Source organism: Pseudochaenichthys georgianus, chromosome 5 (assembly GCF_902827115.2).
Source record: "Pseudochaenichthys georgianus chromosome 5, fPseGeo1.2, whole genome shotgun sequence".
Classification (NCBI taxonomy): Eukaryota; Metazoa; Chordata; class Actinopteri; order Perciformes; family Channichthyidae; genus Pseudochaenichthys; species Pseudochaenichthys georgianus.
In genome coordinates this window covers 648,374-673,533 of record NC_047507.1, presented here as the reverse complement: position 1 = coordinate 673,533, position 25,160 = coordinate 648,374, and the positions used below count along the sequence as shown (strand labels likewise).

General features: G+C 43.5%; 1 protein-coding gene and 1 long non-coding RNA gene across 2 annotated transcripts in view; both read left to right on the top strand.

The window, feature by feature from the left end:
• The window catches only part of LOC117446577 (deoxyribonuclease-1-like 1), a 34,792-nt gene extending 9,859 nt beyond the window's left edge, over positions 1-24,933 (top strand). Inside the window, exons 7-10 of the mRNA XM_034082848.2 lie at positions 22,790-22,944; positions 23,035-23,131; positions 23,958-24,042; positions 24,186-24,933. Coding sequence (XP_033938739.1) covers positions 22,790-22,944; positions 23,035-23,131; positions 23,958-24,042; positions 24,186-24,238 — 390 coding nt within the window. The 3' untranslated portion in view covers positions 24,239-24,933. The remainder of the gene's footprint in view (positions 1-22,789; positions 22,945-23,034; positions 23,132-23,957; positions 24,043-24,185) is intronic.
• LOC117446578 (uncharacterized) lies at positions 9,571-10,961 on the top strand. The gene is made up of 3 exons (XR_004552164.1): positions 9,571-9,631; positions 10,236-10,399; positions 10,938-10,961. It is a non-coding gene; the product is annotated as an uncharacterized lncRNA (long non-coding RNA).
• Positions 24,934-25,160: the final 227 nt, after the last annotated feature.

Here is a 25,160-nt window from a genome sequence, read left to right as displayed (position 1 = left end):
GCTGCAATAATACAAAACAACACGTCTGCCTCTCTCCACAATGATCGATAACAGTGAACGGATGGTCAAAGTAAGGCACAAATAAACAGAATCACACGAAGCCTGGTTAGTGCTGCCTGACTTTATAAAGTGTGTTTATAGGCACTACTGCTTGTAGGCAGGCATAACAGTCGACCCATGTTCAGGGGAGGTGGGTTTAGTTTCCTGCACGCCTCGACGTAAGCGACGTCGCCTCTTAGCTCCAAAGCTCTTGCCTCTGGACCGACAATTTTTTGGAGCTGGAAATGAAGCGGATTCCGGAGCTAAGAGCCGGCGCAGCTCCGGTGTGAACTGGAAAACCCGGCGCTTTTCAGGCTCTAGCTCCGAGCCGGAGCTGAAAAGGCGCTGGTGTGAAAGGGGCATGAGTGGTCATTTTAAAGAGACGTCCATTAATGATGACAGGAGGCAGCAGCCCTCTGTCTGATGGACAGATGTGTTCATGACCACTTATATTTACTTTGATTCATTCACAGTCCAGTGTAATGAGACAATAATGGCTACAGATGCGGACACACACACACACACACACACACACACACACACACACACACACACACACACACACACACACACACACACACACACACACACACACACACACACACACACACACACACACACACACACACACACAGAATCAAGCAGAGCACTCTCATAATAACGTACCACTATCAGAGACTGGATATATCCCCCCCCCTCTCTGGTCGCTACAATGTGGAAAATAAATTACGGGCCAAAAGTTTTATTTACAAGTATTAAAAGTAAGCAGAGGACACCAAACCAACTGACACCTGTCTGTCTGCTGCATCGACGCACACACTGTACCACACACACCTACACCACACACACACACACACACACACACACACACACACACACACACACACACACACACACACACACACACACACACACACACACACACACACACACACACACACACACACACACACACATATACAGCTCCTAAAACAGGCTACAGCCGTGGTGTATTTTATTGTGAAGCACTAAATGGTTTTAGAAAAATATCGACTCTTTGTTTGTAGATATCTACTAAACTAAAGCAAAATGAGTAGGCCTGTTCTACTGAGTGATATATATTATACACACTGCTCTGCTTTCTGCACGGACCTCACAGCTGTTCTCTCTGTAAACATCGCGTCGCGATGAAAGCAGTTAATAAATAATATCCAGGGGATGCATGCAGAGCTGTCATTGGCTGAGATAAGTCCGGCCGTGCGTCACGACTCTTTGAAACATCTCTGTTGCCGGAAATGCATCCACGAAGCAGCCGTGGAGGACCGTGGAGGACCCATCAGTGTATCCTCGGTTATAGCTCCTCCAGAGAGCCTCCTCGACGCTCGATCCTCGGTCCTCGAAGTGCATTTAGATAAATGAGATGTCCTTCAACATGGCGCGCTGAAATTCATTTCCGGGTCACTACCGGAGGACCGAGGAGTCGAGGAGTCGAGGAGGGGGATTTGATGAAATGAGAAAGGGCCAAGGTCTCTCTCTCGCTCGCTCGGGCCACATTACACACACCCTCCCGGTCCTCCCGATGGTCAGTCGGTGCCTGCCGGTGAGCGTGGAAGTGTGGTCTGCCACAAGCGGGCGGCAGGAGCTGGGGCTGTCAGCAGATGGTATTTTAAACTCGATGCGCTCTGAAACTATGGGGCGGCCGAGGAAAAAAAATACACATGCGTTAATCGCGTTAAAATAATTAGTGGCGTTAAAAAAAATTGCGTTAACGCGTTATTAACGCGTTAACTTGACAGCCCTAAATAAAATATAATATTACAATAATAAATAAAAGGCACACATAAGAATAGATGAAAAGGCACATAAGGGCTATGGACAGACAAATAAAAGCATAACAATCGATAAAACATAACTCAAACTGACTCGAAAGCGAGGGAAAAGAGGTGGGTCTTCAGGCGGGACTTAAACGTTTGAAGGGTGAGTGGGTGTACACCTGTAGAAGGTCTGAGATGAGATGTACTGAGGGGCCAGCCCATTAATGGCGCATTTCCACTGCAGCGGGGTAGCCCCGTTTAAGCGTCCCTAAGCGTCCTCGCTCAGGCCTCGGGCTGCCTCGCTGGCCGGCCGAGGCCGTGGCGCATTTCCATTACAGTTTAGGACCTGGGGTAGCAAGGCGGGACGATCGGCTTTTTGGGCGGAGGGACGCTGGGTAAAACTGCAGTGGCGTCATTTTCAATGTGACACAACTCACAAAACACACACAACAATGGAGGATGTGGAAGCGATCGTTTTCTTGTTTATTGTGAAATCCATGGTGCTGACATGCTATGCTCTGCATAACGTCTGCGAGAGTCATGGAGAGGACTATGATGATGGGTGGAATGCACTAGCAGCAGAGCCTGGGGTAGCAGTGGCTCAAGGTGTCTTTGATGCGCTACCTGAATACCTACATTTGCATTGTATTGCATTCATTGTATTGAACATAATACATCTTTTTTTTTCCATATACATGTGTTTGTCAAATTTTTTAAACAAATGTTATCTGAATTGAATATTTAGTAAATATTTGAATTTCAAGCACCAGTAAGTACTGCCCCATAATAAGAACATTTGAGGAAATATCAGATCATGAAAAGAAAATCTTTCTAATAAATTAAGCGAATATCAAAGCTAACTATAAACATAAATACTAAAGTGTAAAACACAGCAAAACTATATTCATAAATGCAAGTGTAAAATAGTGTGGACAATTGTAAACATGGATGGGGACTAAAGTATCCACAACATAAAATAATATATTAAATATAACCTCAATCTTTCTTCTAGACATGTTAAAAGCTTGCTTGAATGGGTTATAGGTTTATTTTGTTCTCTCGTCTTTGAAATATATAAGGAATGTGTTGTTTGAGTCTAGTAGAACGAGGGTATTACAATTGAGCAATTTCTACATGTATTATGTATTTATCATGTATTCTTAATACCATTACAAAATAAACATGTAATAATGTTTTAGAGGAGGACCTCAAGCTAGCAAACTCAATTTCTTGCTTTAAATCTCTTAAAAGTAAGGGGCTTTTTCCTAACTGATGGTGTTTGTTATTGCTTTATACATTCATGTATGTTTATGATTTTTTTATGTTGGGTGCCATTCATTATCAACAAGAGATAAGATAAGTCAAAGAAGTACTTTATTGATGGCAGTATAAAAATACAAAAAAAATGTTGTATCAAAAAGGCATGCCATTAAACAATACAAATAAAAAATGTAAAACTGTATTGCAGCCAGCATAAATATACATGGAATTGTAAATATAAAATGAAAATTTTAAAGAAAATAAATAAACAAGGAAGTACAAATGTTGCATTTAAAAATTAACTAGATAAAAAATATATAATATGTACAATAACTATTAAGGTTTTTTGAAGTATCAGGGAGGAGACGCTGCCCAGTCATGGTGCCGTTCCTGCTGGGCCCGATCCTCTCCTCCTCGTTTCCTCTTGCCTGGGTGACAATAAGATAATAATTAGCAATAAGGAAAACACACAGGACAGGTACAGGTCACACAAGGATATAAGAATAACATGTATAAACAGAACAACAGTAAGGTGAACTAAAGAAAGTTCTGGCCCTAGATGTTTACAATGATTGTGAAAGTGAATTACATTATGTCCAGCCTGTTGATAATGAATATAAATATATGTATATGATAGGATGTCACACACAACTGTACTAGCTGCTTACTAGCTAAGACTTTACTTGAAACAGAGCATTTCCACACAGTGATATAGCTTATTTTAATTACTGACGATGGATGATCCAAGGTTTAAAAAAACAAAACACAATTCCAGTCGCTTTGCCATTTCTATTTCTTACCTAGAACCACACGCTGCGGTGTCGTGATGGCACTCGGTGTTGGTGGTTGAGTTGGTGTCGATTCTTCAGCTGGGGTCCGTTCTGGATTCGATGACGATGTGAACGGAACACTGCCATCAACCGTTGTTCGGGAATGTTCCTCCTCACGAGTCCCAATGTAATCATCTAGAACAGCAACATGACTTGTTAATTCCACAAACTACTGCAGCACAATACTAAATAGCAACAACCACTATAGAAAAGAAAAACTAAACGTAAACAATGGCAACATATGGTGTTGTAGCAAACAATAGCTCTCGCTAAGGCTATCTGCCTAGGCTAGCCTATGTAGCTATTCGGGGCTCCATAAAAGCACGGGTTGTCGAACATTAAAGAGCCTGTGACACCATGCCCAAAACTGTTGTGGCACTGAAATATTGAGGCTACTAGTAATCTCGAACCGTCAGTTTAAAAAGAAAAAAGCGATATACCGTTCCGTAAATATCATAATTTTCGAACATCGCGGGGAAATTCCTTCACTCATTTTGAAGTGTTTGGGGGGAAGCGGAAGTGACGTCAATGCGGGAACGCTTCGAGAGCCAAACACGGACAAAGTGTGTTGTTATGCGTAGAAAATGGTGAATTACTGAGATTAGGCACGTTAATACGTTTTAATGAAGTCGACTACAGTATATTCATATCTGTCAGTGCTTTCATGTCAATTCGGCGACATAAACATAAATGATCGTGGTGAAGATGATGATTACATTAGGATTACAAATCGGGAGTGAGAGCTGCTGAATTTCCTCCCGTCGGATGTGATATAAAAACAAATCGATTATTTTTGTGGTTGTAAACTCAAGTGGATGAAACTACATTTATTAGTGCTTTCATGTCAATTCGGCGAACATATGATACATTAAATGATCGTTTGTTTGAGCCGGTCCTGCATTTCCTGATGAGAAAACAACCGGTGCTTTTTGTAGTTGTAGTACTGTACACCAACATGGATTAAACGTGTGTTTTTTTTACACCAATGTTGGGGAAATTAATGGATAAAATGCACGGATTATTATTATTATTCCCACTCCGATCGGGACAATAGGTCCACCGTTTCCCCGCAGCGAGGGCTCCCCCCGTTGACAGTTTACGTGGGCTGGGTGCAGTGGCGGACTGGCCATCGGGACGAATCCCGATGGGCCGGTACCGAAGTGGCCGGTCGGATAAGGTCACCAGCACATCCCCCATAGGCGGCGCGTGATGCTCAGGTTTGAGAAGGCTAAATAACTTCTTTACCTGACGCTGCCGCCTCGCGGCGTCTATAGAAAAGAGATCCACTCAGTGTGCGGAGTTTAAATCTCTCAAGTCATATTACAGGATAAAGTAAATACAGTTTTAAACTGGCCGTATGCAGAGAAGACGCCGACGTGTCGCCTTATCATTCATATTACATCATCCAATCAGTCGATCATCGATCATATAATATCATAATATATCATATATTTCCTTATCTGAGTCAGCTTCTCCAGCCTCATCTGGCCGTGCAACACTCACAGTGTCACAGACTGTATGCAGAAGTATTATTTAACGCATTATGTTTACGAAACACTCAAGACAAATGTAATTAAAGTCAGATCCACTCGTGTCTTAGACGTGAACGCGCTCTCAGCTGGAGAGAGAAACCCTGGCTTGATTTACCGAGTTGATAACCAGCGTCGTCGGACCGCTTAGCGAGATCTCGTTTGTTAGTTTGTTGTTGTTAGTTTGTTTGTTACTCAAACATATCCAGGGTCTGTTGAACTGGCTTCGTAGTACAGGGCACAGGTGGCTAGCAGCGCTAATGTCAAAGACACAGACATTATACATTATATTTGTATTTTAACAGGATGCAGTGACACAAATATTTACATATTTACATTTACTATATACAGCACCTGCCGCCCCTGACATCCCCACTCCCCCCGTTGACAATTTACTAGCGGTACCGAAGTGGGCCGGTCGAGAGTCCCGGGATGATTTGTAGTCCCATTCCACCACTGGCTACATGACCATATGATCGCCCATATTGACGCACCTCATTCCTAAACTTAGAAGATACAACATAAACCGATCCTTCAGCCTCATATGAGCTCTCAGACACGTTCAACATTAACCTGTCATCGCTGTCTGAGCTTGCTGCTGTGTGCACCATCATGCGTTTACATCTGACTGTATATATATAAAGGTTTTCATGCAGATGCTGGGATCCTGGACGGTGCAGCTGGAGCGCTGTGCCCGCAATGACGTCACCCATCATTTGGCGGGACTTGAAGAATCCGCGAGAAGATCCAGAAAATTGTCAACATTGAAGGCAGATTAATGGTTATCAAAGTACAAATATCCAAAATCAGTTCAGTAACGGTTTTCAAGGGGACAATATGTACTCAAATTGATGGGTTTGGATGATGGGGGAAAACCGTGTCACAGGCTCTTTAATGTAAGGATAAAATAGACTTCTTTGTTAGAAGTGAGCGTACCTTGCAGGGACTCCAGTAAAGCCATTGCCGTTTTCCCTACATCGCAGGAAAGTCCTCGAAAATCCGCGTTCGGACATCTGTGCAGAGACATCCTGGAACACTTTCACATTTCGCGTTGTTCCGTCGAGCTCCCGCTGGATTTTATCATCCCCAATGAGATGTAGGAACGTCGTCACCTCCTCGGTCGACCACGGTGTGCTTTTCTTCGACGTTGCCATTTTTGTAGCTCCTCCGTTTACAAAATGCTGCAAGCTTGCTTCTTGATATATGTGACGCGAGGGATGATCTCGCGCGCGATCTTGTGACGATTCTCTCTGACCAATCAGCACTCGAGTGTTGACGTCACAGCCCTGGCCTGGTCTGATAGAACCACGATTTTATGGGGCCGGAAAAAGAGGGGAAAAGTACCCGCTAGCCGGTACTAGGCTATATGGAAATGCCACCAAAAACTGGCCTGGCCGCTTGAGGACGGTTCAGGACGCTTAAACGGGGCTACCCGCTGCAGTGGAAATGCGCCATAAGTGTCAAGGAGTGAACTTCTGAGGCATGAACTCAATTGCACGACTCAAACTCAGACTCGGATAGTGTTTCAAAATAAAGACTTTACTGGGATTTGCACAGTAATGAAACAAGGAAAACAAAAACACTCTTTCGAGGAAAACTAGAAGAGTGATCAATAACATAGATCCGTGAGAAGTCCGTGAGGTAAGCAGTAACGTAGGTCATAGAGAGACAACAAACTGACAATGAACAGGAGGGAGCCAACACAATATATACACAGGTAAAGGGGACACAGGTGGAAACAATCAGGGCGGGGAAAACAATCAAAGATGCAGGAGACAGAAAGGGGCGGGCAGCGTGGAGGCCTGAAATGAGAGGGAGAATTAATTAAGGGAATAAACATAAAGCACAGGACAAAGGGACATGACAAAACTAACCTAAAGAATAAACTTTCACTATAAGTTTCTTGGACATGACATTAAGCGATTTAAAAAAACAAACAATACAATCTTAAAATTAAGTCTAAAATGGACAGGGAGCCAGTGGGGGGGGGCGCCAGTGGAGGGGAGCCAGTGGAGGGGAGCCAGTGGGGGGGGCAGTGGGGGGGGGGCCAGTAGAGGGAAGCCAGTGCAGGGGAGCCAGTGGGGGGGGGGGGGGGGGCAGTGGAGGGGAGCCAGTGGAGGGAAGCCAGTGGAGGAGCCAGTGGAGGGAGCCAGTGGAGGGGAGCCAGTGGAGGGGAGCCAGTGGAGGGAGCCAGTGGAGGGGAGCCAGTGGAGGGGAGCCAGTGGAGGGGAGCCAGTGGAGGGAGGCCAGTGGAGGACCAGTGGAGGGAGCCAGTGGAGGGAGCCAGTGGAGGGGAGCCAGTGGAGGGGAGCCAGTGGAGGGGAGCCAGTGGAGGGGAGCCAGTGGAGGGAGCCAGGGGAGGGAGCCAGTGGAGGGGAGCCAGTGGAGGGAGCCAGTGGAGGAGCCAGTGGAGGGGAGCCAGTGGAGGGGAGCCAGTGGAGGGGAGCCAGTGGAGGGAGCCAGTGGAGGGGAGCCAGTGGAGGGGAGCCAGTGGAGGGGAGCCAGTGGAGGGGAGCCAGTGGAGGGAGGCCAGTGGAGGGGAGCCAGGGGAGGGAGCCAGTGGAGGGAAGCCAGTGGAGGGGAGCCAGTGGAGGGAAGCCAGTGGAGGGAAGCCAGAATTGGTGTGATGTGTTCATGCTTGGGTGTTCCTGTAAGCAGCCGAGCCGCAGCGTTTTGTACCAGCTGCAGGCGTATCACAATATTAAGTAGGTTTTTGAGGGATTAAATAGTTTTGTTTGATTGTGTTTCTCATGTAAGCACACTTTGTTTAAGCTTTGAACAGCTACAGCATGGGTCGGCAACAGGCGGCCCGCGGGCCATTGGTGGCCCGCCAGCAATAATATTTGGCCCGTAATTTTTTTTACAACATAGGACCGAGAGTCGCACATCAGGGTTTCTGTTAGCCGGTAATTACCGGTTTTTATCTGGTAAAATTCATTAAAAACTGGTAAATTCAAAACCTGTTGGTCAAAATGTCTAATTAGGGATGCTCCGATCGATCGGTCGCCGGTCATTATCGGCCGATATTCACTCTTAATAGTTTGATCGGTGCTCTCTATAAAGGCCGATCAGGAGAGCTGGATCTGATCGATATGGACATAAAACGTAAGCGAAAATCCTGCTTCGTAGTACAGGCCCCTGCTGTAACTGTTTAACATATATATCAAAAAACTTCTGCTATTGCAGTTAGAAATACATTTTCCCATGCCGTATTTGGTTCTGCATCTCAAATATGAATTTTTTTTATTTGACATTTTAAAGTAGACATTTAAAAGTAGACACTAAAGATTTAGATAACATTTGTTATGGTGGCTTACCTCCTTCAATGTAAGGCTTATAGTAGACCATTCTGGCTCATTGTCACATATATGGAAAACTTTAATATAACAAAGCCATTATTATTGTTGCTATTATTAGTCACATGGTTCTTTTTATAAGCCAACTCTTCTACCCAATTTTTTTTAATATTGTGTTTTTGTTTTGGTCTTTAAAGCATGTTTGAATTTCAATTCAAAGGCTTTATTGTAATTTGCACCCCCCGCTTAGAAAAAGAAAAAAAAAGGTTAGCCCTAAAGAGTGCAGGGTTAGGGCTAAATAATAAATACAATTTAAAAAAAAAAGTGCTTTTAGTTCTGTGCTTTCTTTTCTCTGTGGTTGTGTTTTGCAGATTGTGTCTGAGTACAGCGTGGTGGTGCTGCTGGAGGTGATGGATGAGAGTGGTAAGGCCATGAAACTGCTCCTCAAACACCTTAATGACTATGGGTGAGTTCTCCACACAAAGTAGCATGCACATTCATTTAAAGGGGCCCTATTCTGCACATTTTCAGGTTACATTTTTTATTTTGTGTCTCTACTGTGACATGTCTCCATGGTTTAATGTTCAAAAAGCTCTTTATTTTTTTCCTACTGCCTGTGCCGCAGCACCTCTTTGCACCCTCTGTCTGAAACCAGAGCCCAGTCTGCTCTGACAATAACATTTTAATGTATGTGGCTAAAAATCAAATCAAATCTTATGGGCATCTAAAATGATACAAACGAATTATTGATGATTTTGAGAGATTTTCAGTTCCAGTTGTTCTGTTTTCTGGCAGAGATAACAAAAGGAAATCCGTACGGCATTGCTGTGCAGTGAACCTCTGGGACGGAAGACTTACAAGGAGAAGTTTGTCTACTTCTACAGGTCGGAACACAAGTACAGACTATCCTGTGTGTGGTTAAAATACCTTTTAGGGCAACCAGTGCCTTTATTGTAGAGACAGACCTGACATGGGGAGTGATGGACACACGGCAACATGGTCTTCGAACTGGATTCAGACCAAGCCTCAGTACACATCAATCTACAATTGAGCTATACGTTATGTCTCACAGGAATTAAAATATGTCTTAAATTGGTAACAGCCACATTCAATTGGATACATATGATTGAAAAACTGTGTGGAATATCAAAGACAAAAAAAACAGTAATGTTTGTTTTTGAACCAGTAAGCTGTGACCACATTACATTACTCTTCTTTGAGACGCTTCAATCTTTTAACTCCTACAATTTATTTGTTGTCTATGGTCCGGTAGCTAAGACCCAGAACATCATAGGCTTTACAAATCATCACATTGTGCCGTTGGGGCCAAACTCTACATACATTTCCCACAAGGCTTTACTGAAAAACTTCAAGTGGTTTATGAGCTATCTCACTAACTAATAGAAATACTTTAATAAACAAACAAAACATAACATGTGTGTTTATAAGCTTTATAATACAGTACATGTTTGTGGCTTTGTGTTTTAGAAAGAAAGAAGTGCAGATATTAGACTCCTACCAGTACGTAGAAAAGAATGAAGATAATGAATATGATGAAGATGAAGAAGATGAAGATGATGAATATGATGAAGAAGATGTTGACGAGCTAGCCAGAGAGCCTTTCGCTGTCCTTCTCAAATGTCCAAACACAGGTATTTGTGTGTGTGTGTGTTTAGTTTTTTAGACTATCAATGTGAGGATCATTTGGGTTTTTGTGTTAATGCGGACCTTTATGGATTATGAGGACATTTTGGCATGTTCTCTATTTGGTACAGACTTTCAATGGACTGTTTGAATGTTAAATCACTTCTTTAGTTAAATAGGGGTTAAAGGTTAGGCAAAATTGTTTTGTTTATGTCGGTCCACACAGGTGTGTTTATATATGTGTGGTGTGTGTGTGTGTGTGTGTGTGTGTGTGTGTGTGTGTGTGTGTGTGTGTGTGTGTGTGTGTGTGTGTGTGTGTGGTGTGTGTGTGTGTGTGTGTGTGTGTCTTGCACGGATATCATTGTGAGGACCACTTGGGACCTTTCTATATTGTGACGTCCTAACTTTGAGAAAGACCTAAATGGACTATTTAAATAGAAATACTTTGTTAAAGTTAGACTTAGGTTGCGATAAGGGCCGGATAATTATTTGTTGTGTGTGTGTGTGTGTGTGTGTGTGTGTGGTTTGTGTGTGTTTGGCCTCAAGTTGTGCAGAATCTGGTGTTGATCCTGCGGGTGTCCACAACCAAACCAAGTGATGCGAGACAGAGCTGAACGCTCTTCATTACGGGGTTGAAGATGTGAGGGAAAGATGGCAGAATGATGTAGTGTTTAAAATATTATTGATGGGTTTGAGAGAAAAACAATGTGTGAAAATCTTTACATTAACATTTGTTGTTTATCCAATCCACTTTATTTATATAGTCCATCTTAAAACAGAGGGTTTTACCGAATGCTTCACAGCAGACAGAACATTATAATAAAATTAGGGCTGTCAGTCGATTAAAATAGTTAATCACGATTAATCGCAAATTAATCGCACATTTTTGATCTGTTCTAAATGTACCTTAGAGGAATATTTTACAGTTTTTAATACTCCTATCAACATATGAGTGGACAAATATGCTTTATGCTAATGTTTATTATCATTTGAACAATGACAAATATTCTCATGAATATTAAAAAACAACCTCTGAACATTACAAAATTCGCCTCAATTCAACCTGGAACCTCTCTCATACAATACAAATGGGGGTGTTGTGTTGTGTGTGTGTGTTGTGTGTGTGTGTGTGTGTGTGTGGTGTGTGTGTGTGTGTGTGTGTGTGTGTGTGTGTGTGTGTGTGTGTGTGTGTGTGTGTGTGTGTGTGTGTGTGTGTGTGTGTGTTGTGTGTGTGTTGGATCGTTGGAGCTATGTGCTGCCTGGACGCTGCAATCATGTTGCTGCAATCATGAGTGTGCTGACTTCTCCTACAATGTCCCGCTGTCTGCTTCCTGCATAAAGTCAAGTGCTCGGTGCAGTTGTGGCGAAATGTCGCTCCTCTGTTTTCATTTAAACAGCTCCTTATACCCGTTAGCGCAGCTAGCTAGCACCAGATACTAACAACAACAACAACAATGCACGTAAGGGCCCTTTCTCATTTCTCGAACTCCCCTCCTCGACTCCTATCCTCGATACTTAGTCCCGCCCACAGGAGATGCGAGCGGAGGAGCCGAGGAGGGGAACCGAGGAGAGAGGAGGGGAAGCAGCAGGCGGTTAGAGAAATGAGAACTCCTCTCCTCTGATGCGGCTTTCACACCAGCGCTTTCCCTTTCTAGCTCCCGAGCGGGAGCTTTTCTGGTTCAGCTCCGGTTTCCCTTTCAGCTCCGCTCTGTGCACCACCGCCCACTGGCTCCCCAGAAGCTGCCCTTGCTGCGTCATGACGTCACCGTTTACATCGCTGATTTGCTCCCCAACGGCAGCTCACAACAACTGCGTCGGGTCGATGATCGTGTTGCTTTTAATCACACGAAGCCAGAAATAAATTGAATAACGACTTCTCCAACCTTATACTTTTCTCCAGAGTGCCGTGGTTCATTGTTTATTCATGTGTTTCTTCTGCAGCATTTACCGACCGCTGCAGTGCTGCTCTTCACTGAGTTTATTCTCCCCGTTAGCTCTCCCGGTTAGCTCACACTGCAGCGGGCCGCTCTAAGTATTCACTGTCCGACTCACACAAGCAGCTGATGCATATCCCCAGTTCCCCTTAGCCTAAGTGAATGTGTGTCAGTCTGAATTGACACTGTTTGGTATCACAACGCTGTTATGAAAGTTTCTCTGGTATAAAACGGGTGATGTTGGCATAGCAACCGAAGCTAAACTGACTACTTGCATCCGATAGCTGCAATAATACAAAACAACACGTCTGCCTCCTCTCCACAAGATCGATAACAGTGAACGGATGGTCAAAGTAAGGCACAAATAAACAGAATCACACGAAGCCTGGTTAGTGCTGCCTGACTTTATAAAGTGTGTTTATAGGCACTACTGCTTGTAGGCAGGCATAACAGTCGACCCATGTCAGGGAGGTGGGTTTAGTTTCCTGCACGCCTCGACGTAAGCGACGTCGCCTCTTAGCTCCAAAGCTCTTGCCTCTGGACCGACAATTTTTGGAGCTGGAAATGAAGCGGATTCCGGAGCTAAGAGCCGGCGCAGCTCCGGTGTGAACTGGAAAACACCGGCGCTTTTCAGGCTCTAGCTCCGAGCCGGAGCTGAAAAGGCGCTGGTGTGAAAGGGGCATGAGTGGGTCATTTTAAAGAGACGTCCATTAATGATGACAGGAGGCAGCAGCCTCTGTCTGATGGACAGATGTGTTCATGAACCACTTATATTTACTTTGATTCATTCACAGTCCAGTGTAATGAGACAATAATGGCTACAGATGCGGACACACACACACACACACACACACACACACACACACACACACACACACACCACACACACACACACAACACACAACACACACACACACACCCACACACACACACACACACACACACCACACACACACAGAATCAAGCAGAGCACTCTCATAATAACGTACCACTATCAGAGACTGGATATATCCCCCCCCTCTCTGGTCGCTACAATGTGGAAAATAAATTACGGGCCAAAAGTTTTATTTACAAGTATTAAAAGTAAGCAGAGGACACCAAACCAACTGACACCTGTCTGTCTGCTGCAAATCGACGCACACACTGTACCACACACACCTACACCACACACCACACACACACACACACACCCACACACACACACATCACACACACACACACACACACACACACACACACACACCACACACACACACACACACACACACACACACACACATATACAGCTCCTAAAACAGGCTACAGCCGTGGTGTATTTTATTGTGAAGCACTAAATGGTTTTAGAAAAATATCGACTCTTTGTTTGTAGATATCTACTAAACTAAAGCAAAATGAGTAGGCCTGTTCTACTGAGTGATATATATTATACACACTGCTCTGCTTTCTGCACGGACCTCACAGCTGTTCTCTCTGTAAACATCGCGTCGCGATGAAAGCAGTTAATAAAATAATATCCAGGGGATGCATGCAGAGCTGTCATTGGCTGAGATAAGTCCGGCCGTGCGTCACGAGTCTTTGAAACATCTCTGTTGCCGGAAATGCATCCACGAAGCAGCCGTGGAGGACCGTGGAGGACCCATCAGTGTATCCTCGGTTATAGCTCCTCCAGAGAGCCTCCTCGACGCTCGATCCTCGGTCCTCGAAGTGCATTTAGATAAATGAGATGTCCTTCAACATGGCGCGCTGAAATTCATTTCCGGGTCACTACCGGAGGACCGAGGAGTCGAGGAGTCGAGGAGGGGGATTTGATGAAATGAGAAAGGGCCAAGGTCTCTCTCTCGCTCGCTCGGGCCACATTACACACACCCTCCCGGTCCTCCCGATGGTCAGTCGGTGCCTGCCGGTGAGCGTGGAAGTGTGGTCTGCCACAAGCGGGCGGCAGGAGCGGGGCTGTCAGTAGATGGTATTTTAAACTCGATGCGCTCTGAAACTATGGGGCGGCCGAGGAAAAAAAATACACATGCGTTAATCGCGTTAAAATAATTAGTGGCGTTAAAAAAAAAATTGCGTTAACGCGTTATTAACGCGTTAACTTGACAGCCCTAAATAAAATATAATATTACAATAATAAATAAAAGGCACACATAAGAATAGATGAAAAGGCACATAAGGGCTATGGACAGACAAATAAAAGCATAACAATCGATAAAACATAACTCAAACTGACTCGAAAGCGAGGGAAAAGAGGTGGGTCTTCAGGCGGGACTTAAACGTTTGAAGGGTGAGTGGGTGTACACCTGTAGAAGGTCTGAGATGAGATGTACTGAGGGGCCAGCCCATTAATGGCGCATTTCCACTGCAGCGGGGTAGCCCCGTTTAAGCGTCCCTAAGCGTCCTCGCTCAGGCCTCGGGCTGCCTCGCTGGCCGGCCGAGGCCGTGGCGCATTTCCATTACAGTTTAGGACCTGGGGTAGCAAGGCGGGACGATCGGCTTTTTGGGCGGAGGGACGCTGGGTAAAACTGCAGTGGCGTCATTTTCAATGCGACACAACTCACAAAACACACACAACAATGGAGGATGTGGAAGCGATCGTTTTCTTGTTTATTGTGAAATCCATGGTGCTGACATGCTATGCTCTGCATAACGTCTGCGAGAGTCATGGAGAGGACTATGATGATGGGTGGAATGCACTAGCAGCAGAGCCTGGGGTAGCAGTGGCTCAAGGTGTCTTTGATGCGCTACCTGAATACCTACATTTGCATTGTATTGCATTCATTGTATTGAACATAAATACATCTTTTTTTTTCCATATACATGTGTTTGTCAAATTTTTTAAACAAATGTTATCTGAATTGAATATTTAGTAAATATTTGAATTTCAAGCACCAGTAAGTACTGCCCCATAATAAGAACATTTGAGGAAATATCAGATCATGAAAAGAAAATCTTTCTAATAAATTAAGCGAATATCAAAGCTAACTATAAACATAAATACTAAAGTGTAAAACACAGCAAAACTATATTCATAAATGCAAGTGTAAAATAGTGTGGACAATTGTAAACATGGATGGGGACTAAAGTATCCACAACATAAAATAATATATTAAATATAACCTCAATCTTTCTTCTAGACATGTTAAAAGCTTGCTTGAATGGGTTATAGGTTTATTTTGTTCTCTCGTCTTTGAAATATATAAGGAATGTGTTGTTTGAGTCTAGTAGAACGAGGGTATTACAATTGAGCAATTTCTACATGTATTATGTATTTATCATGTATTCTTAATACCATTACAAAATAAACATGTAATAATGTTTTAGAGGAGGACCTCAAGCTAGCAAACTCAATTTCTTGCTTTAAATCTCTTAAAAGTAAGGGGCTTTTTCCTAACTGATGGTGTTTGTTATTGCTTTATACATTCATGTATGTTTATGATTTTTTTATGTTGGGTGCCATTCATTATCAACAAGAGATAAGATAAGTCAAAGAAGTACTTTATTGATGGCAGTATAAAAATACAAAAAAAATGTTGTATCAAAAAGGCATGCCATTAAACAATACAAATAAAAAATGTAAAACTGTATTGCAGCCAGCATAAATATACATGGAATTGTAAATATAAAATGAAAATTTTAAAGAAAATAAATAAACAAGGAAGTACAAATGTTGCATTTAAAAATTAACTAGATAAAAAATATATAATATGTACAATAACTATTAAGGTTTTTTGAAGTATCAGGGAGGAGACGCTGCCCAGTCATGGTGCCGTTCCTGCTGGGCCCGATCCTCTCCTCCTCGTTTCCTCTTGCCTGGGTGACAATAAGATAATAATTAGCAATAAGGAAAACACACAGGACAGGTACAGGTCACACAAGGATATAAGAATAACATGTATAAACAGAACAACAGTAAGGTGAACTAAAGAAAGTTCTGGCCCTAGATGTTTACAATGATTGTGAAAGTGAATTACATTATGTCCAGCCTGTTGATAATGAATATAAATATATGTATATGATAGGATGTCACACACAACTGTACTAGCTGCTTACTAGCTAAGACTTTACTTGAAACAGAGCATTTCCACACAGTGATATAGCTTATTTTAATTACTGACGATGGATGATCCAAGGTTTAAAAAAACAAAACACAATTCCAGTCGCTTTGCCATTTCTATTTCTTACCTAGAACCACACGCTGCGGTGTCGTGATGGCACTCGGTGTTGGTGGTTGAGTTGGTGTCGATTCTTCAGCTGGGGTCCGTTCTGGATTCGATGACGATGTGAACGGAACACTGCCATCAACCGTTGTTCGGGAATGTTCCTCCTCACGAGTCCCAATGTAATCATCTAGAACAGCAACATGACTTGTTAATTCCACAAACTACTGCAGCACAATACTAAATAGCAACAACAACTATAGAAAAGAAAAACTAAACGTAAACAATGGCACATATGGTGTTAGCAAACAATAGCTCTCGCTAAGGCTATCTGCCTAGGCTAGCTATGTAGCTATTCGGGGCTCCATAAAAGCACGGGTTGTCGAACATTAAAGAGCCTGTGACACCATCCCAACAACTGTTGTGCAATGAAATATTGGGCTACTAGTAATCTCGAACCGTCAGTTTAAAAAAGAAAAAGCGATACCGTTCCGTTAAATATCAATAATTTCGAACATCGCGGGGAAATTCCTTCACTCATTTTGAAGTTTTGGGGGAAGCCGGAAGTGACGTCAATGCGGGAACGCTTCGAGAGCCAAACACGGACAAAGTGTGTTGTTATGCGTAGAAATGGTGAATTACTGAGATTAGGCACGTTAATAACGTTTTAATGAAGTCGACTACAGTATATTCATATCTGTCAGTGCTTTCATGTCAATTCGGCGACATAAACATAAATGATCGTGGTGAAGATGATGATTACATTAGGATTACAAATCGGGAGTGAGAGCTGCTGAATTTCCTCCCGTCGGATGTGATATAAAAACAAATCGATTATTTTTGTGGTTGTAAACTCAAGTGGATGAAACTACATTTATTAGTGCTTTCATGTCAATTCGGCGAACATATGATACATTAAATGATCGTTTGTTTGAGCCGGTCTGCATTTCCTGATGAGAAAACAAACCGGTGCTTTTTGTAGTTGTAGTACTGTACACCAACATGGATTAAACGTGTGTTTTTTTTACCACAATGTTGGGGAAATTAATGGATAAAATGCACGGATTATTATTATTATTCCCACTCCGATCGGGACAATAGGTCCACCGTTTCCCCGCAGCGAGGCTCCCCCCGTTGACAGTTTACGTGGGCTGGGTGCAGTGGCGGACTGGCCATCGGGACGAATCCCGATGGGCCGGTACCGAAGTGGGCCGGTCGGATAAGTCACCAGCACATCCCCCATAGGCGGCGCGTGAGGCTCAGGTTTGAGAAGGCTAAATAACTTCTTTTACCTGACGCTGCCCGCCTCCGGCGTCTATAGAAAAGAGATCCACTCAGTGTGCGGAGTTTAAATCTCTCAAGTCATATTACAGGATAAAGTAAATACAGTTTAAACTGCCGTATGCAGAGAAGACGCCGACGTGTCGCACTTATCATTCATATTACATCATCAATCAGTCGATCATCGATCATATAATATCATAATATATCATATATTTCCTTATCTGAGTCAGCTTCTCCAGCCTCATCTGGCCGTGCAACACTCACAGTGTCACAGACTGTATGCAGAAGTATTATTTAACGCATTATGTTTACGAAACACTCAAGACAAATGTAATTAAAGTCAGATCCACTCGTGTCTTAGACGTGAACGCGCTCTCAGCTGGAGAGAGAAACCCTGGCTTGATTTACCGAGTTGATAACCAGCGTCGTCGGACCGCTTAGCGAGATCTCGTTTGTTAGTTTGTTGTTGTTAGTTTGTTTGTTACTCAAACATATCCAGGGTCTGTTGAACTGGCTTCGTAGTACAGGGCACAGGTGGCTAGCAGCGCTAATGTCAAAGACACAGACATTATACATTATATTTGTATTTTAACAGGATGCAGTGACACAAATATTTACATATTTACATTTACTATATACAGCACCTGCCGCCCCTGACATCCCCACTCCCCCCGTTGACAATTTACTAGCGGTACCGAAGTGGGCCGGTCGAGAGTCCCGGGATGATTTGTAGTCCCATTCCACCACTGGCTACATGACCATATGATCGCCCATATTGACGCACCTCATTCCTAAACTTAGAAGATACAACATAAACCGATCCTTCAGCCTCATATGAGCTCTCAGACACGTTCAACATTAACCTGTCATCGCTGTCTGAGCTTGCTGCTGTGTGCACCATCATGCGTTTACATCTGACTGTATATATATAAAGGTTTTCATGCAGATGCTGGGATCCTGGACGGTGCAGCTGGAGCGCTGTGCCCGCAATGACGTCACCCATCATTTGGCGGGACTTGAAGAATCCGCGAGAAGATCCAGAAAATTGTCAACATTGAAGGCAGATTAATGGTTATCAAAGTACAAATATCCAAAATCAGTTCAGTAACGGTTTTCAAGGGGACAATATGTACTCAAATTGATGGGTTTGGATGATGGGGGAAAACCGTGTCACAGGCTCTTTAATGTAAGGATAAAATAGACTTCTTTGTTAGAAGTGAGCGTACCTTGCAGGGACTCCAGTAAAGCCATTGCCGTTTTCCCTACATCGCAGGAAAGTCCTCGAAAATCCGCGTTCGGACATCTGTGCAGAGACATCCTGGAACACTTTCACATTTCGCGTTGTTCCGTCGAGCTCCCGCTGGATTTTATCATCCCCAATGAGATGTAGGAACGTCGTCACCTCCTCGGTCGACCACGGTGTGCTTTTCTTCGACGTTGCCATTTTTGTAGCTCCTCCGTTTACAAAATGCTGCAAGCTTGCTTCTTGATATATGTGACGCGAGGGATGATCTCGCGCGCGATCTTGTGACGATTCTCTCTGACCAATCAGCACTCGAGTGTTGACGTCACAGCCCTGGCCTGGTCTGATAGAACCACGATTTTATGGGGCCGGAAAAAGAGGGGAAAAGTACCCGCTAGCCGGTACTAGGCTATATGGAAATGCCACCAAAAACTGGCCTGGCCGCTTGAGGACGGTTCAGGACGCTTAAACGGGGCTACCCGCTGCAGTGGAAATGCGCCATAAGTGTCAAGGAGTGAACTTCTGAGGCATGAACTCAATTGCACGACTCAAACTCAGACTCGGATAGTGTTTCAAAATAAAGACTTTACTGGGATTTGCACAGTAATGAAAACAAGGAAAACAAAAACACTCTTTCGAGGAAAACTAGAAGAGTGATCAATAACATAGATCCGTGAGAAGTCCGTGAGGTAAGCAGTAACGTAGGTCATAGAGAGACAACAAACTGACAATGAACAGGAGGGAGCCAACACAATATATACACAGGTAAAGGGGACACAGGTGGAAACAATCAGGGCGGGGAAAACAATCAAAGATGCAGGAGACAGAAAGGGGCGGGCAGCGTGGAGGCCTGAAATGAGAGGGAGAATTAATTAAGGGAATAAACATAAAGCACAGGACAAAGGGACATGACAAAACTAACCTAAAGAATAAACTTTCACTATAAGTTTCTTGGACATGACATTAAGCGATTTAAAAACAAACAATACAATCTTAAAATTAAGTCTAAAATGGACAGGGAGCCAGTGGGGGGGGGGAGCCAGTGGAGGGGAGCCAGTGGAGGGGAGCCAGTGGGGGGGGGCAGTGGGGGGGGGGGCCAGTAGAGGGAAGCCAGTGCAGGGGAGCCAGTGGGGGGGGGGGGGGGGGGGCAGTGGAGGGGAGCCAGTGGAGGGAAGCCAGTGGAGGGGAGCCAGTGGAGGGAGCCAGTGGAGGGGAGCCAGTGGAGGGGAGCCAGTGGAGGGAGCCAGTGGAGGGGAGCCAGTGGAGGGGAGCCAGTGGAGGGAGGCCAGTGGAGGGAGCCAGTGGAGGGAGCCAGTGGAGGGAGCCAGTGGAGGGGAGCCAGTGGAGGGGAGCCAGTGGAGGGGAGCCAGTGGAGGGGAGCCAGTGGAGGGGAGCCAGTGGAGGGAGCCAGTGGAGGGGAGCCAGTGGAGGGGAGCCAGTGGAGGGGAGCCAGTGGAGGGAGCCAGTGGAGGGGAGCCAGTGGAGGGGAGCCAGTGGAGGGGAGCCAGTGGAGGGAGCCAGTGGAGGGGAGCCAGTGGAGGGGAGCCAGTGGAGGGGAGCCAGTGGAGGGGAGCCAGTGGAGGGAGGCCAGTGGAGGGGAGCCAGTGGAGGGAGGCCAGTAGAGGGAAGCCAGTGGAGGGGAGCCAGTGGAGGGAGGCCAGTGGAGGGAAGCCAGAATTGGTGTGATGTGTTCATGCTTGGGTGTTCCTGTAAGCAGCCGAGCCGCAGCGTTTTGTACCAGCTGCAGGCGTATCACAATATTAAGTAGGTTTTTGAGGGATTAAATAGTTTTGTTTGATTGTGTTTCTCATGTAAGCACACTTTGTTTAAGCTTTGAACAGCTACAGCATGGGTCGGCAACAGGCGGCCCGCGGGCCATTGGTGGCCCGCCAGCAATAATATTTGGCCCGTAATTTTTTTTTACAACATAGGACCGAGAGTCGCACATCAGGGTTTCTGTTAGCCGGTAATTACCGGTTTTTATCTGGTAAAATTCATTAAAAACTGGTAAATTCAAAACCTGTTGGTCAAAATGTCTAATTAGGGATGCTCCGATCGATCGGTCGCCGGTCATTATCGGCCGATATTCACTCTTAATAGTTTGATCGGTGCTCTCTATAAAGGCCGATCAGGAGAGCTGGATCTGATCGATATGGACATAAACGCGAGAGAAGTATAACCGGACCCGAGAGAGATCAGATCAGCTGCTGCATAATCACCTGAAGCCCCGCCCACTGTTGAGTGCGCTGCATGAGAAACTGACGGGCTGTCAGGAGAGAGAGGGAGAGAGGGAGAGGGGAAAAGAGAGGATCCGTTTCTCCTGTGTTATTATCCAAAGTTAATGTAAACGTTTGAATAATGTACTTCATCTACTACAAGTAGTTTGTTTGAATGTAATAATTTTATGTTGTTTGTTGTTTGTGGAATCATTTATTGAAAAATGAATCTGAACTTTTCGATCTGTAACGATTATAAACTGAAGCAATATAAAAATTACCGGTACTCCCATTAACTGAGTTTTAAACATCAGCATATCCTGTCATAGTCCGGTGATTACCTGCTAACGGAAACTTTGCTACACCATTCTTATTATTATTATTATTATTATTATTGAAACATGACATATACATTCATAATGTCTGCGGAGGGAGGGGAAGCGGCGCTGTGGAAGAGCAGAGCGCGAGGGAGAGCTGTCATCTTCCCTTTACAAGCTTCAAACATGTATTTATCGTGTGATTTTGGAAATAAAAGTTCCATATTCTGAAAGCCAAGACTTTGTTTATTTAAAATCAAACAAAACACCCGAAAAACTAGTTTTTTACGCAAATCCACGTTTATTTTGAAATGAGCCGCGATTTCCGACTGATTTCGATAGAGCGGGTCACATATGGCAAATGTGTGGTTGTGGGGAACCAGGTCAATTAAAGTACTTATTTAACTATTAAATACATTGAGTTTGAGTAAAATACTTGGTTACTGATTAATTTAGGTTATAATATATTAAATTGCAAAGCAAAACATGCTGTAATTGATTTATTTTGTCCTTTAATATTTTTTAAAGGTTTTCAACCTGAAAGAATGTGTCCTTGAAAAGTTGAAATAAAGAAAAGGAAAAAGGATTACAGTTGTCCATGCGTCCTCTGTTGCCCCTCAAGCCTCTCAAATGTGGGCAAACACTCAAATAAATGCCCCAAACCCAGAGAACTTGACAATACTTATCAGAATAAAAGTGTTAAATAACACTGCTACCTAGTTAATAACTCTACTTTACTCAGTGGAGGCTCGTCCATTGAGGAAAGGGAGGACCATCCTCCCTACAATTTCAGAGAAAAATTAACTTTGAAGAGAACAATAAATACACCTCAATTTAAAAGATAAGTCTGTTAAAATACAGATAATAGCCCTGGCTTTGGGACTGAAATGGGGCTAGAGAGGACGAGCCTCCCTTTGGGCGGGTCTAGCCAGGGGCTCTGGATTGGGCGCATCAGTGAACCAATCAGCGGATCTGACTGCGCATCAGAGTGTTGATGGGGAGGGTTGTCAGCGATATCAGAGTTTTTTCTGAACCGGGGAACAGGGGCGCTGCGCCCTCTTACCACAATCAATTTCTTGGGTTAGGGTTTGATTATGTTCTGGCCCGCCATCTTGTGGCTCAGCAAAAAATTGGCCCACGGCCAAACTTACTTGCCTACCCCTGACCTACAGTATGAATAAAGTAAAAATAAATAAACACAATGTACTTTTTCCATTCTGAATTTGGTTGTGTTGTTCTTTCTTCTGCAGAACATTATGATTTTGGGAGACTTTAATGCCGATGGACGGTATTTCTCCATGAGGAAGAAGGACTCGATCCTCATCTCCTCGGCCCCTTATTATTGGCTGATAGACGATGATGTCGACACCACGACTAGTAACAATAATGACCACACCTACGACAGGTAATACACGTTTCATTGTTACAGTTCAACCAAAGCATTTCTTGTGTTTGTTAAAATAAAAAAGAATTGTGCTGCATTTCCAAATAACAGGATCGTTGTTTACGGAAAAAGGATGCTGAAGGCCATCGTCCCCGACTCAGCCAAAGCCTACAACTTCGAGGAAGACTTGAACTTGACAGAAGAAGAAGTGAGACTCATGTTTAGGGGTATCGTTGGTACAATGAGATGTTACCCCCCCCCCCCAGTCTACCCTACTGTAACACCGAAACCTGCTGAAGTGACACAGCCCAACCCATTACCGGTTTAAATGCATGGATGTAAATGTTTCTGGTTTAGCACTAGCAGCATCATAAACAATACATTTTATTTGGGATTATTAACAGCTACACTACCGAAGCCCACCGGCTGGTTGGAAAGTATATTAAAGCACATGAGGATAGTTTTATAAAAACTGCCAGAAGGGTGGAAAAAGATTAGGTAGGCTAGGAACGTTAGCTATCTACCTAACAAGCTGCCAAACGAAAGTTAGCTATCTACTTTACAAACTAGAAAACATTTGCTATATATCTCACTTAGCTAGCCAATGTTAGCTATCTTGCTATTTATTGACAAATTGGTGATTCGCATAACTTAGGTCTCTTATTTAATATCCTATGGTTAGACTTGCAGTGTGAACTTGTGTCTACAGTTCTGGCAGTGAGAGTCATTTAAAAAACATTGTTGACATGCTTTTATTAAGCTGACCGACCGCTGTCATATAGCCAGCAGCTAAAATTCCCAAATGTACGTTGTTTGGATAAACTAATCACATAATGGTTATCTAAATGGTTAATTTCTTTCCCAAAAAACTGTTACAACTTAATAACAGTCATTCAAAAGCTTAAAAAGCGATTTATTTATTAAATTGTTGATGAAGCTGGCAACCCTATTCCAAGTAATCGCGCATTTGCTCTAACCGGAAGAACAAACTTAAAATAAATATTGACGCTATTAAATGTTATTTTCTGTCCCAGACTCAGAGTGTCAGTGATCACTACCCTGTGGAGGTGGAGCTGAAGCAGAAAGCTCAGAGAAAAAGGAATCCAGGGACAACAGGGGGTAAAGATGTCTCTTGTTTCATCAACATCAGTGACACATATTAGACATTGGAGTTAATTTAGTTATGTTTTTATGGCCCTTGCTGCATCATGAATCTCACATTAACAATATAATTACATTTCTATTGTACTGATGACTTACAGGAGCCCAGAAGAAGAAGGCCGGGCCAGCATCGAAAAAGAGGAGAGGAGCGTAAACCAAGAGAAGAGGAACCGATCTTCAATAGCTTTAGCTTTAGCTTTATTAGCTTTTAGTGATGAGCGCTATTTAAGTGTATGCACAGAATAGAGCTTGTATTGCTTCTTGATGTTTTTGATGCAACCTGAAGTTCAGCAACAGAACAGTTTCAGTAATGTAGGACACATTTTGTTAAATGAAAATATTTAAACTAAATTCATAGAATTGAAATGTTGTTCAAATGAGGTAGAAGGTGAAGACTTCATTTTAAGATTTGTAATCAAAGTATTTTAACTATTTGGTTGAAAAACAAGTTGCTTATAGTAGTACTTCATTCAAATTCACCTATATGACAAATACACTAACTGAGAGATAGACGAGCAACTCCTGTGTTTTGAAAGGTAAAATTACAGTTTTTTTCAAATAAATCTGGTGGCTTCAGGGCTCATCCAGGTAAAGCTTTTTAAATATTCTAAATATAGCTCTTTTTTAAATTGACTAAAATATTATGCTGACAACTTTTCAGCAATATATTTCTGAGTGTTCTGCTGGCACTTTTCCTCCAAACTGACTATTGATAAGAACTTCGTCCACATCACTTCAAAATATACCTTTAAACTATATTCACAGACGCATGGCAGAATTTATGATATCACTGCTTATTTACTCACACTGCTTTTTTTTATCTGCAATAAAATGAATCATCTCATTTGATTTTATGTTGTGCTTTCGTGAAACAAACATGCGACTGATATCTCACTCATGAACATGAAGCTGACGGAGTACATCGGTCATATCATCTCATTTTCTGTGTGAAAGGCGACAGAGCTCTGCAGACAGGAAACACTCAACGACACAGATAACACACACAGTGCATCTGCGGTGTGTGTGTGTGTGTGTGTGTGTGTGTGTGTGTGTGTGTGTGTGTGTGTGTGTGTGTG